Genomic DNA, 12,652 nt, shown 5'->3' with positions numbered 1-12,652 from the left:
ATAGAGCATATACAGGGGAAAAATACTTGACCTTAAATATGTCAGTTCATTCTTCCGCACAACAAAAGCTTAGAATGGATATGGAAAGTTAGGAATCATGTCATGTTCCGGAAAAAGAAAAAAAAAAAAAAAAAAGACTCTGAACATTCAGCAGGCCCTGTTGGAGATTAAACAAGACATTCCACTCCCACTTGAAAGACTGGACTCGGTATAAAAGGAAGTCTAAAAAGGAAATTGTGGAGAAAGCCAAAATATGATACTCTAAATTCTAAAAGCCAATTGTGATTTTCCATGGGAAAGAATCAGTCATGGTTAGTAGTGGTCATTAGATGCCATCGTAGGAATTTCCCAATTTGGTCCCACGGTTGAGAAGAGTTACACCTAGAGGCCGTCGAGATTGACCGTTGAAGCAAACAGATGCTAATTCCGGTATCTAGGAGTCAAGGTCAAGGTAATTTTAATATTATCATAGAAAGCTATATGTTAAATCTTATTTTGAAGCTATACAGTTGGTCAAAGTTTCAATTCTTCCAAGGACACATCCTTTACCATTACCATATACTCTGCCATAATTTGCACAATCTGTCAATATGTGATTGAATTACATCATTTACACTTGGAATCACTACTGATAATTGGCGAAAAGTAATCCAATTATCACTTGACACATGTACAAGTTGTGGTAAAATGTATAACAATGTTTGTGTCCCAAGACATTTTTGTCAAGTCGAGTTGGAAAAAATTCTGTGTAACGGTAATAGATGTAATGCTTTTCTCCTAATTTGGTCCCTCGGTTAAGAAGAGTTACACAGCTGACCTAGAGGTAGTTGAGGTTGACCATTGAAGCAAATAGATGGTAATTCAGGTATTTTTTTTTTATTTTTTTATTTTTAAATAATTTTTTTTGGTAGGAGTCAAGGCCAAGGTAATTTTAATATTATCATAGAAAGCTACACGTTAAATCTTATTTTGAAGTTATACACAGTTGGTCGAGTTTTCAATTCTTCTAAGAACACAACCTTTACTACACACTTTGTCATAATTTGCAAAATTGTCAATATATGATTGAATTACATCACTTCCACTTGGGATCACTCCTAGTACTTAGTGATAAGTAATCTAATCACTACCTGACACATATAATTAGTAAATTGTGTGGTAATGTTTATGTCCCAAGACTTTTTTTGTCGGGTTTAGTTAGAGAAAATTTTGTGTAATGGGAACAGGTATTACGATTTCTACATGGAATGGGGGTGGGGCACACATATGTAGGATCGCTTCCTATGTGAAAGGCACTCCACTTGTCCCTGTTACATACACCTAACGCTATCTTATTTCCCTTTAGTCTTATGTAATTTAATTTCTTTGTTAATGATGGTGCATTAAAAAAAAAAAAAATTCTAGCGGGTTTAATGGGGTTTGACCGTCGTAGTGACTTTGTCAAATTGCAATTAAAGTGCTATAGCAAACTCATAATAGACTGGGGACAGAGATTGTAGGCTATGGCCACCCATAATAGACTAAATAAAAGTAAAAAATGCAAAGCTAAAAAAACAAGCTGGGAGTAGGTGATGTGAATCACAAGTCATGATCATGTTTTTTTCCCCAACATTTAATGAACAACTAGTGTGGGAAAACCGGAAAAGGGAATGGAGAACACAAAAATTGAAAAATGTTGCTACCATTAATTGCAGTAGATTTCTTGGGTTGTCCTTTTTGAGACATTTGATTCTACTTATAAATTAGGGATGGTGTTACACTCCTATTTTGATAAGTTTATATTACTTTAAATATAAATTAAATAAACATAAAAAAATTATAAAAAATTTATAGTAGCTGTTAAAACAGCTGTTAATGTGTTTATTCCAACTATGTTTAGTCTCACATATGTAAGTTAAATAAATAAATAAGAATAAATTACAATAACTTTTCTTGAGATTAGGAAAATGTCAAAAAAACTCTCTTATTTTTTTAAATTACACTCCACCTCTTGATGCTTTTAATTTATATATCAAACAACCCCTATACTTTATAACCAATTTTGGTACGGATAGACTAATTTATATTAGTTTATTTTGTTTACTATTTAAAAATATAATTTTACTAAAAAACAAGAAATTCTAAAAAAAAAAAAACTGTTCATAAAAATAATTAAAATAACGAAAATAAACACATACAAACGGAGCAAAGCATGTTTAAAGATCATATCTCTTCAATTTCATAATCTATATTCTTTTTTTTTTTTAAATAAATCTTTTTTCAATATTTAATTCAAGATAAATGAAATTTTAAGAAAACTTATAATTATTTATTAGTAATCAGATCATGGTGAACCAAAATATATAAATTTGACTGGAGAGAGAGATACATACCCCTCTTTTAAAACGTGGTAGCCTTAATTTCATGTATTTTTTACTCTGCGCCCAAAATCTTTGAAAGAAAGCAAAGCAATTGTTAAGAACAAATCCCTCGGTATCCTCTGACCTTGAACAAACTAATAATCGAAGTTTGACGTGCTAAACAAAGTTGTACATTAATGATTTCCCATGTTCCTTTGAAATTATGTATCATCTTTTTTTTTTTTTTTTTTTTGAAAAAGGCTGTGGCACCAGAACCACTTCTTTTTTTTTTTTTTTTTTCGGAACTGTGCGTTGTCTCCTTAGTAGGAGAAAACATACTATATTTCGGTAATATCAACTCAACATCTGTTTTGATATTTTCTACCCAATAAATTAGTGACATTTGTTTCAAAAAATCACATTAGATTAATTCAATAAATTAATCACAATAAATGGTATACTTTCTCTCTCAGCAGACCACCGTTGGTCTTTGTTTACTAATAAGTTCATCAAATATTAATTGGAAGATGATAGAAATTTGACCCCCAGAATAAAGTCGCATCAGGCCTACTTGTTCGACTCGTCTTCTCTATGTCCAATCAATGTTTACGTTCACCTAACGTAATGTAGTAAATAGTAATGGAGTTCATATGCAATCAGTTTACGAATGACAATAACAATCAAGCGTAGATATGACTGAATAATTAGGAAATTTATGGGGCCAAAATGGCCCAATACCATGTTTTTTTGAAATTTTTAGCAACAGAGCACTGTTTCGGAAATAATTTGGGATCTACCACTTTTTGTGGTACTCGAGCCTGCTGAGCTCGAGTACCACATTTTTCCATTCCACTGTCGCCCACATTCAAGGAGCCCTATAGTGGCGTTTTTAAGCCCTATAGTGACGTTTTCGGGCCATATAGCGGCGTTTTCCTGCAAAAATTTTTTGCAAGTCCCCATACAGGTTCAAGGAGACCTATAGTGGCGTTTTTAAGCCCTATAGTGACGTTTTCGGTCCCTATAGCGGCGTTTTCCTGCAAAATTTTTTTATAGGGCCCCTTGAACCTGTTATGGGGACTTATAAAAAAAAATTTGCATGAAAACGCCGCTATAGGGCCCAAAAACGTCACTATAGGGATTAAAAACGCCACTATAGGGCCCCTTGAACTTGTTATGGGACTTATAAAAAAAATTTTGCAGGAAAACGCCGCTATAGGGCCCGAAAACGTTACTATAGGGCTTAAAAACGCCACTATAGGGCTCCTTGAATATGGGGCGATGCTGGATTAAAAAAACATGGTACTCGAGCTCCCCAAGCTCGAGTACCAGAAAAAGTGGTATTTCCCTAATTATTTCCGAAACAGTGCTCTGTTGCTAAATATTTCAAAAATTAATGCTAATGGGCCATTTTGGCCAATTTATGGGGTAGTTCAAGAGGTCCATACTCTCGCATGAGGGGTGGGCCCTAAGATGAGGCCCACTTCTCACATAAGAGGAGGGAGCAATACTTTCAGCTATACAATAATTACTTAAAAAGTGCAATTTTTATTCTTATGGATTGAGAGATAGTGTTTTAGGCAGTGTCTATGTTAGGTTTGGAGGGTTGTTGGCACCGCCCCTGAAGACTCCTTTGTGACCCACTTCCTCCACCGCAAGTTGTCCTCCACCTTCGATGGCCGTAATCGGAGTCTCTCAGCAACATCTCTATTTAAGGAAGAAGTGGCATGGGATTTGGTTTTCTATATTGAAGAGGGTTTGATTTAGTGTGGAAGTGCTTAGTCTTTTATTTGCAAAAATTTGATGTGGCACATCATTATTAGAGGGCGTAAAAGTACCATTTTATGCCGCATTTGGACTGAATTTATTCTCTTACTTGAATAAAAGACTCTATTTACAAAAAAAGAAAAAAAGAAAAAAAAAGCATAGATATGAGTGCATGGACATACTAAATTTAGGCCAATAAAAATGACTTTTAGAGTTTCAGAAACTTTGACATTGAGATTAGCTTGTTTTTTAATAAAATAATGAAGTTAATTAGTGCTATATCAACAATATAATATTTACAAAAACAAAAATTAAGCTTTGATCCCAAAATTTTGGTGTTGATTCTGGATTTTTAATAAACTAGCTATGGTGAGTTGCATATAAATTCTTTCTTTAATGTATTCTATTATATATTTGAAGTCATTCTCTATAATACTTTATTAATTGATGCGTTTTTTTTTTTTTTACTTTCTATTTGTGATGCATACATTGATCTCATTCCAATTATTGTTCCGTCATACATATATTTAATTAACTTAATAAAAAACATAATAGATATATTTTTAATTTTTTTTTATATAAAATTGACATGCCATCTTGTAATTAAAGACTTATATAATAAATTTTGTAATGTCGTTGAAATCAGTTTATTCTTAAAATTCCTTTTTTTTTTTTTTTAGTTGGGAAAAGAAACTTTCAAAGCATTGTATTTTTTAACTCCTACAAATAAATTAGAATAAGAATTTTTTAACTCGTTCGTTCTTATTTTCATTCTTAAATAGTTTTAGACCTTCAAACACTTCCAGAGGCAAATCAATGCATGGCTCCTTCAGTTGTCATGTTTTTTCCTCCGCTCCCTCTTTCTCAAACTTCTTCCTCCTCTAAAATTTCATGTTTTCGTTTTTGCCTTTTTCCAGTCTTTTCCTTGTCCTCGCAGAACTCCCCAGTAAGTTCCTTAAGTCTTCTTTTTTGGGTTAAATAAAAATGGGGTCATTGGTGTGGTCCGTGCAGACTCACTACTTTATGTCACATGATTGATAAAAATAATATTACATGTACCATTGGGATCTTAATGGGACTATCTTTGTGGACACGGCACGTTAAAAGTATGTAGTTAAATAATTAAATTTATTGTATTTTAATAGTTTAAATTATTAGGACGATTGATAATTTAACATAATATTAAAGTGGAAGATTTTAAGTTAGACCCCGTCTCTCTCACTGTATTTCTTATACGCAGAACCACCTTCCCCAGTAAGTTCCAAAAGTCTCCACTTTGAAGTTTGAAGTCAATGTATTTATTAAAATTAAGAGAAAGGGATTCATGAATTAGTTTAATGTCAACTCCAGACTCCGATCCTCCAGATCTCTCAGTTTAATGTCAACACAAGATGGCCAAAACCAAACTCTTCCTATCGAAGTACACATATCTACATGTGGTTTGTAGACCGCTAACGTTTCCTTTATCAAAGTCTTCCATTCTGCTTTTACTCTGATTCACATTCCAGATTTGATTTCTATCAGACAATCAATTGAATTGTTTAATATTGTTATTGTGGTTCCCATTCCCTTTTTTTTTGACCAAATACAAAAAGAAAAAAAAAAATTGTACTGTCTAGCTTATATTCAAAAAGAAATGAAGAAGTTCAATTTGAGGGCAATACTGAACCTGAAGAAATGTTGTAAATTTGTATGTCTCAAATTCTATTTGCCACACTATTTGTTCATATTATTTCTATAGTGTTTTATAGACATAAAGTGAAATAGTCTGATTAAAAGTTAACATACCGCTTATTTATATTAAAAAAACAATATGAAACGGAAATAAGGCATGTATTGTAGAACAGTTTCTATCCAAAACTTCAAGGAAGTTCACAATTTATCACTTTTTTCTCTTTTCAAGGAAAATGGAGACAATAATTTGTCTTTAACTCTTAACAAAAACTTGGGTTTGATGTTCATCTCACTCAGTTTAGCATTGGGTAGACTCGGGCACATGGTTTTGGACACTAAAACTTATTTTTTGAGAATCAGACTTTAAAAATTGAATGGCTTAATAAAGTGTGAAGTTATTGATCCATCAAAAAATACAATACACCCATACAAACTCAACCGTTAGTTAGTCTAACACCAATAATGCGATTGTTGAACAAAAATTCCAACACCAAGCTGCTCAATTTTTGCAGGATATTCAGAAATCACAAGTCCCGTCACAAATGACCAATAGTGAAGGGACAATAACTCAGGAAACTAGTAATTGGAGGTGGAGATGGGGATGGGCAATTTATTGCAGCAATAAGTGACTATGGAGAAATCTGTGTGAAAACAAAAAATTTGACCCACTGCTACTAAAAAAAAAAAAAAAAAAAATAATAATAATGAGATCAAGGATACGAATGCGATTACGAGGGTTGTGAAGACCCACCCCGTTGTTTATTGTGTCCAATAAAAACAACACCACATGAATAACTTTAATATTTTTTTTTAGAAGCTAATAAATTTAATCTTATGATTCTTTGGTATAAATTAAAAAATTTACACCTAGTTTGTTTTTATATTCATTTTATACTATATTTTTAATGGTCATTTCAATTTTATCCGAAAAAAAAAAAAAAAAGCCATTCCACCCAAATTCATTTTCTTCTTCTTTGTTATTGTTGTTGTTTTTATTTATTTATAATTTTTAGATATAATAAAATTTTAACCCTATGGTTATCATTGGACTAAAACATTAATTGGTTTTCAGAATAGTTGAAGTTTGAACTAGATCCCCAATTTCATAATAAAAGATTTTATCAGTTAAATTAATAAGTACTCATCATCCAAATTTATCTAAAGTAGTACTATATATGTAATTCTCTCCCTTTTTTTCTTTCATCTTCTATTTTTATTAAAAACAAAATCCAAGAAACAAATTTAAGAGATTTAACCAAATTCAAAATCTTATATTCTCTAAAGAAAAAAAGAAAAATAAAAAAGAAGAAGCTAGAACAAAATCACAAACCATTTTCTTTTCTTTTACTGTTTTGAAATTCCCTTTTTTTTTTTCTAGAAATAACCTTTTTTAAACAGCTAAATTTCAAAGAACTTTAAAAATAAACTATATCAAATGAGTATTTAGTAACAAGGTAAAGGAAAAATATTTTTTCACACATTTGTATCCACTATTTAACATATATTCATAATTGATGCCAAAAATATCTAATTTTTTACACATAAATGTAGATGTGAAAAAAGATATGTGAAATAGTGGATGTGTGAAAATCAAAACTTTAAAATAAATTTATGTAAAGTTTGTACGATACTATACCTTTATTTGAATATGGTTAGAATATTTATGAATTGTTGCAACAACATCTAAACCCCTTCCCCTACCCTTACCCCCTACCCTCTTTTTTCTTCTTTATTTTTTCCACAAATAACTTTTTTAAACAACTCATTTTTAATGAACTTTAAAATAAACTATACCTCATGAGTATTTAGTAAAAGGGTAAGGGAAAAAGGAAAGGAAAATCTTTCACACTCTTTCATACGTCTCTAATTGATGCGAAAATGTCCACATTTTAACACATAAAGTATATATAAAAAATGAGATGTGAAATAGTGGATATGTGAGAATCAAAACCCTAAAATTTGTGTAAAGTTCATACTATATTGTATCAGTTTTTAAGTATGGTTGGAGTATTTATGAATTGTTACTGCGGCAACTCGAACCCCTTCCTCTACTCTCATACCCTTGCCCATCCCTTGACTATTTTATACTTAGGGAGTAACTATCATGCCAAGATTGCCAATGGCATACCCCAATTAAACTAAATCAAGTGATCTTAGAAGTTATAACTTCTAATTATACACAAAGAAGTGTATTAGTCAATAATTCACATAGTTGTGGTGTATTGGACAATTGGCCACGTAGTGAATGGGGAATTTAAGAAACATCTAAGAAATTGTTATTAAAATTTTCTTGTAATAATATAGCATTGGACTTTTTTTTTTTTGAAACAAACTCACACACAAAGGAGAGGGAAAGGCATTGGACTTGGTTGAGTAACCTGAATGGTAAGAAGATATTTGTGAATGGTAAGAAGATATTTGTGAATGGCTTTGGAAGATGTATGGTGAGGATAAAATAGCAATTTAGCAAACATAGTATTGGTAAAAGAGTTCAATTTATGTGGTCACGAGGGGCAGAGTACATTATTCATCTTTTGTGTGTTTCTTTCCGCATAGAGGATGTGCTTTTAGATCATAAAGCACTAAACACACAAATGTGTTGTCTTCACAATAATAGTTCCATCAAGATTTTGGTGGTACATGTAGTATTATTTTTACCGTCATGTGACGTGAGATCGATAAATCCACACTAAAAACTCACTTTTTTATTCAGAAATTTATATATATATATATATATATATATATATATATAAAGTCCGTTTATTAAAATAAAAAAAAAGTTAGATTTTAAACTGAAATTAGAACCAGGTTCATAAGTAACATTATTTCAGGTGATGCGTGGTCAACTGGACATGTTTGTGCATTTTATCCTTTATCTTTTGGATACAAAAACCCGGTTCTTGGGGTTTTCTTTTTGTGATTTGGAGTTTTAGAATGTTAAAATTTAGCATTTCACAATGAGTGTTCTAGTACCACATAAAATATCATAATTTTGGTCACAATTATTTTATGACTTAGATTGTGATTAGTTATCTGTCACTTTTATATAGATCCACCATTCATAATTTGCCACGTGAATAGTTGTGACACAAATTGAGACATTTTATGTGAGCTTAGACATCGGATAGTATTGATCTCATAACTGGTAGATATTTGTGGTTGCAACCAATAGAAGTTTATTTAGGTGAAACAACCCACCTTACTTTGCTATTTTATTTTATTTTTTGTTTGTTTGTTGAGGCTTCTCTTGTTCCCACCAGTTCAAAAACCTGTAAATATGAAACCCCCCCCATAAATCAAAAGTCTCGTCTTCATTGATTAGTGGCTTTGGGTCATTATTCAAAATTGACGACTCTAGGCGTGGGAAATACGGGGTCGACTAAAAAAAAATTATGGAATTATATACAAATAGGTGCGCCCACTATAAAACAAAGTATCATACCTTTTGGAATTATATACAAATAGGTGCGCCCACTATAAAACAAAGTATCATACCCTGCCCAACTCACTAATCACAGATTACTCACTTGATAACAACAACAATGGCTGCATTCCTCTTAATCCTATGTTTGATCCCTGTAGTTCTTGCTTTTTCCATCTTGGCTTTCACAAGGAAGTCCAACAATGGTCACAAAAACCTGGCACCAGGGAGCTTTGGATGGCCTATCATGGGTGAAACCCTTGAGTTCCTATTTGGGAAGCCAGAGAAGTTTGTGTTTGATAGGATGAAGAAGTACAACCCTGATATATTCAAGACCAAGATTCTTGGTGAGGAAACAGTAGTCATATGTGGGCCAAGTGGACACAAATTCTTGTTCTCCAACGAGCAAAAGCTCTTCACTGCATTTCGTCCTCATTCTATGCAAAAGATATTCCGTTCTTACCAAACGCAAACAGCTGCTCCAGTCCAAACCTCTCGCGATGCTGAGTCCAAAATCTTAAGGTCACCTGGGTTTTTGAAGCCCGAAGCATTGGTGAGGTACTTGGGGAAAATGGACTCCATCACACAGCAACAAATGCAAAGTTATTGGGAAGGAAATGATGTAGTCAAGGCCTTCCCCCTTGCCAAGACTCTAACTTTGAGTCTTGCTTGTAGATTTTTTCTGGGCACTGAGGATCCTGAGCGAATTGCTAGACTTGTTAACAATTTTGATGATATTACAGTTGGGTTGCATTCAATTCCAGTGAAGTTTCCAGGAACTATATTTTACAAAGCAAACAAAGCTGCTGCGGCAATCAGAAAGGAGCTAAGGAGTGTTATTCAGGAGAAGAAGTCTGCTATTGCATCAGGACAACCTATGCAGGACATATTGTCACACATGATTGTTGTTACTGATCCATCCGGGAAGTACATGCCAGAGGCTGAAGTTGCTGATAAGATTATGGGTTTGATTGTTGCTGGGTATAGCACTGTGGCTACTGCCATGACTTTCTTCATGAAATACGTTGGAGAGAGACCCGAAATCTATGAGAAAATCCTAGCTGGTACCCACTTTATCTTTTCTTCTTTTTAATTTTCCTACTCAAGTGCCTTTTTTTAATTCAACAACATTTGCTGAAGGTCCCATAAGATAATTATTAGTGGAGGAAGGGAATTCGAATCTTGATTCTCCTTATAAAGGATGAGATCAAGTAACAACAATAACTTACATGATTCCTTTCTTGCTAAAAGTTGGTTAATCACAATAGAATTACATTAAGATTTTAAAAAATAAAAATAAAACTATATATAGAAGCAATTACGTTTATAAAAAAAAAAACTATTTGAAAAAATACTCATATAACTACTAATGGATTGTGTTTTTTTACTGAAATTTATGAAACTAGAGCAATTAGAGGTGTCAGCTGCCAAAAATCCTGGAGACTTGTTGGAGTGGGATGACATACAGAAAATGAAGTATTCATGGAATGTGATATATGAAGTGATGAGGCTCACACCACCACTTCAGGGTACTTTCAGGGAAGTCCTAACTGATTTTACCTACGCTGGTTACACGGTTCCAAAGGGGTGGAAGGTACGTACATGAATTTGGACTATTATTTATAATGTTGATGCGAATGTAACTAACATGTAATGGGCCTAGGAATGATATATTCCACATGTATATAATATTATATTATTTTTGGCAGGTATATTGGACAGTGAGTACAACAAATAAGAACCCAGAGTTCTTTCCTGAGCCAGAAAAGTTTGACCCGTCAAGGTATGAGGATTCTAATACATTTCCACCGTTCACATTTGTTCCATTCGGTGGCGGACCTCGTATGTGCCCAGGGAAAGAGTATGCTCGCCTAGCAATTCTCACTTTTGTTCACAATGTGGTGAAGAAGTTTAAATGGGAGGTGCTCCATCCTGAAGAGAAGATTATAGGTGACATGATGCCAACTCCGGAGAAAGGACTTCCAATTCGTCTTCGAAGTCACTAAAAATATTGCTCTTTTAATTTGTGTAAAAAAGAAATATTTCTTATGCTATTGGAGTTATTTAATTTCATATAAACACCTTAATTTGAAGTCTGTTTAGTACACTCCAAATGAATGCGGCATGTGGGCACTACAGTTACTTTTGTAATTTTTGGCATAAAACCCTCAAATAAAAGATATTTGTCTATTGCCATTATCATTAAACTAGTAAGTTTTTTGTGCGATACACGGATAATGTTGTAATATCTTATGTAAGATAGTTTGAAATATGTTATATATATATATATATATATTATAACATAATTGTTATAAAACTTTATTAGTAATGAGTTCATCATAAAAAGTAATAAGTATAATTATTCAATTGAAAAAAAACACAACAACAACTTTGGAGGAATATTATAGAATAAAAGTTGATATAGAATGTGTCTTTCTCATTCTCCATAATTCTAAAACAAAATACACATTCCAAACACCCACAGTCAATCACATCATTTACAAAATCTACGAATCCACAACGTCCAGCATTAACATAAAAATCGTAATTGTTGTTGCCACTCAATATAAAATGCAAGCTCCCTTTCCTTGGTTCTAGCCAACTCATATGGGTTAAGATTAGATGAAACAACAAAATATACATCCCAAACACCCATAGTTAACCACATCATTTACAAAATCTATGAATCCACAATGTCCAGCATTAACATAAAAATCGTAATTGTTGTTGCCACTCAATATAAAATGCAAGCTCCCCTTTCTTGGTTCTAACCAACTCATACGGGTTAAGATTAGATGAAACAATAATGTTAGTGCTAGGTAGGTGTCGATGAAAGATTGAAGGCAAATGACATTGTATTTGGTTTGTGTGTATTTGATCTGAAGTTTTGAAGCTTTTGGATGTAGGTATTATTTACCCAATTTCTGATAGTAATGGGTGAGTCCAGTTCAAGTTGTACCAAAGAAATTTGGCATAACAGTTGTCAAGAATGAGGATGATCAGTTAGTCCCAACTCGTGTGCAAACGGGATGGAGAGTATGCATTGATTACCGTAAGTTGAATGCCATGACAAGAAAAGATCATTTTCCTCTTCCTTTTATAGACCAAATGTTGGAAAGGTTAGCTGGTCATGTTTATTGTTGTTTTCTTGATGGATATTCTGGATATAATCAAATTCCCATTGCACTAAAAGATCAAGAAAAGACTACCTTCACATGCCCCTTTGGGACATTTGCCTACTGTTGCATGCCATTTGGTTTATGTAATGCTCCTAGTACATTTCAGAGGTGCATGATAAGTATTTTTTCTTATATGGTGGGCCGATTTTTGGAGGTATTTATGGATGACATTTTAGTATTTGAGTCCACTTTTGAAGAATGTTTGCACCACCTATCCTTAGTGTTAGAGTGGTGTAAGGAAAAGAATCTTGTTCTTAATTGGGAGAAATGTCATT

The 12,652-nt window shown here is 32.8% G+C and overlaps 1 protein-coding gene across 1 annotated transcript; it reads left to right on the top strand.

Moving 5' to 3' along the window:
• The first annotated feature begins 9,217 nt into the window (after positions 1–9,217).
• Positions 9,218–11,405, top strand: LOC126726791 (beta-amyrin 28-monooxygenase-like). The gene is made up of 3 exons (XM_050432152.1): positions 9,218–10,262; positions 10,605–10,792; positions 10,908–11,405. Exons 1-3 carry the CDS (start codon positions 9,320–9,322, stop codon positions 11,202–11,204), a joined length of 1,428 nt encoding a protein of 475 aa, XP_050288109.1. The 5' UTR covers positions 9,218–9,319; the 3' UTR covers positions 11,205–11,405.
• Positions 11,406–12,652: the final 1,247 nt, after the last annotated feature.

Source organism: Quercus robur, chromosome 5 (assembly GCF_932294415.1).
Source record: "Quercus robur chromosome 5, dhQueRobu3.1, whole genome shotgun sequence".
Lineage (NCBI taxonomy): Eukaryota > Viridiplantae > Streptophyta > Magnoliopsida > Fagales > Fagaceae > Quercus > Quercus robur.
Note: the sequence above shows the minus strand (reverse complement) of the source record. Positions and strands in the feature narration are given on the sequence as shown.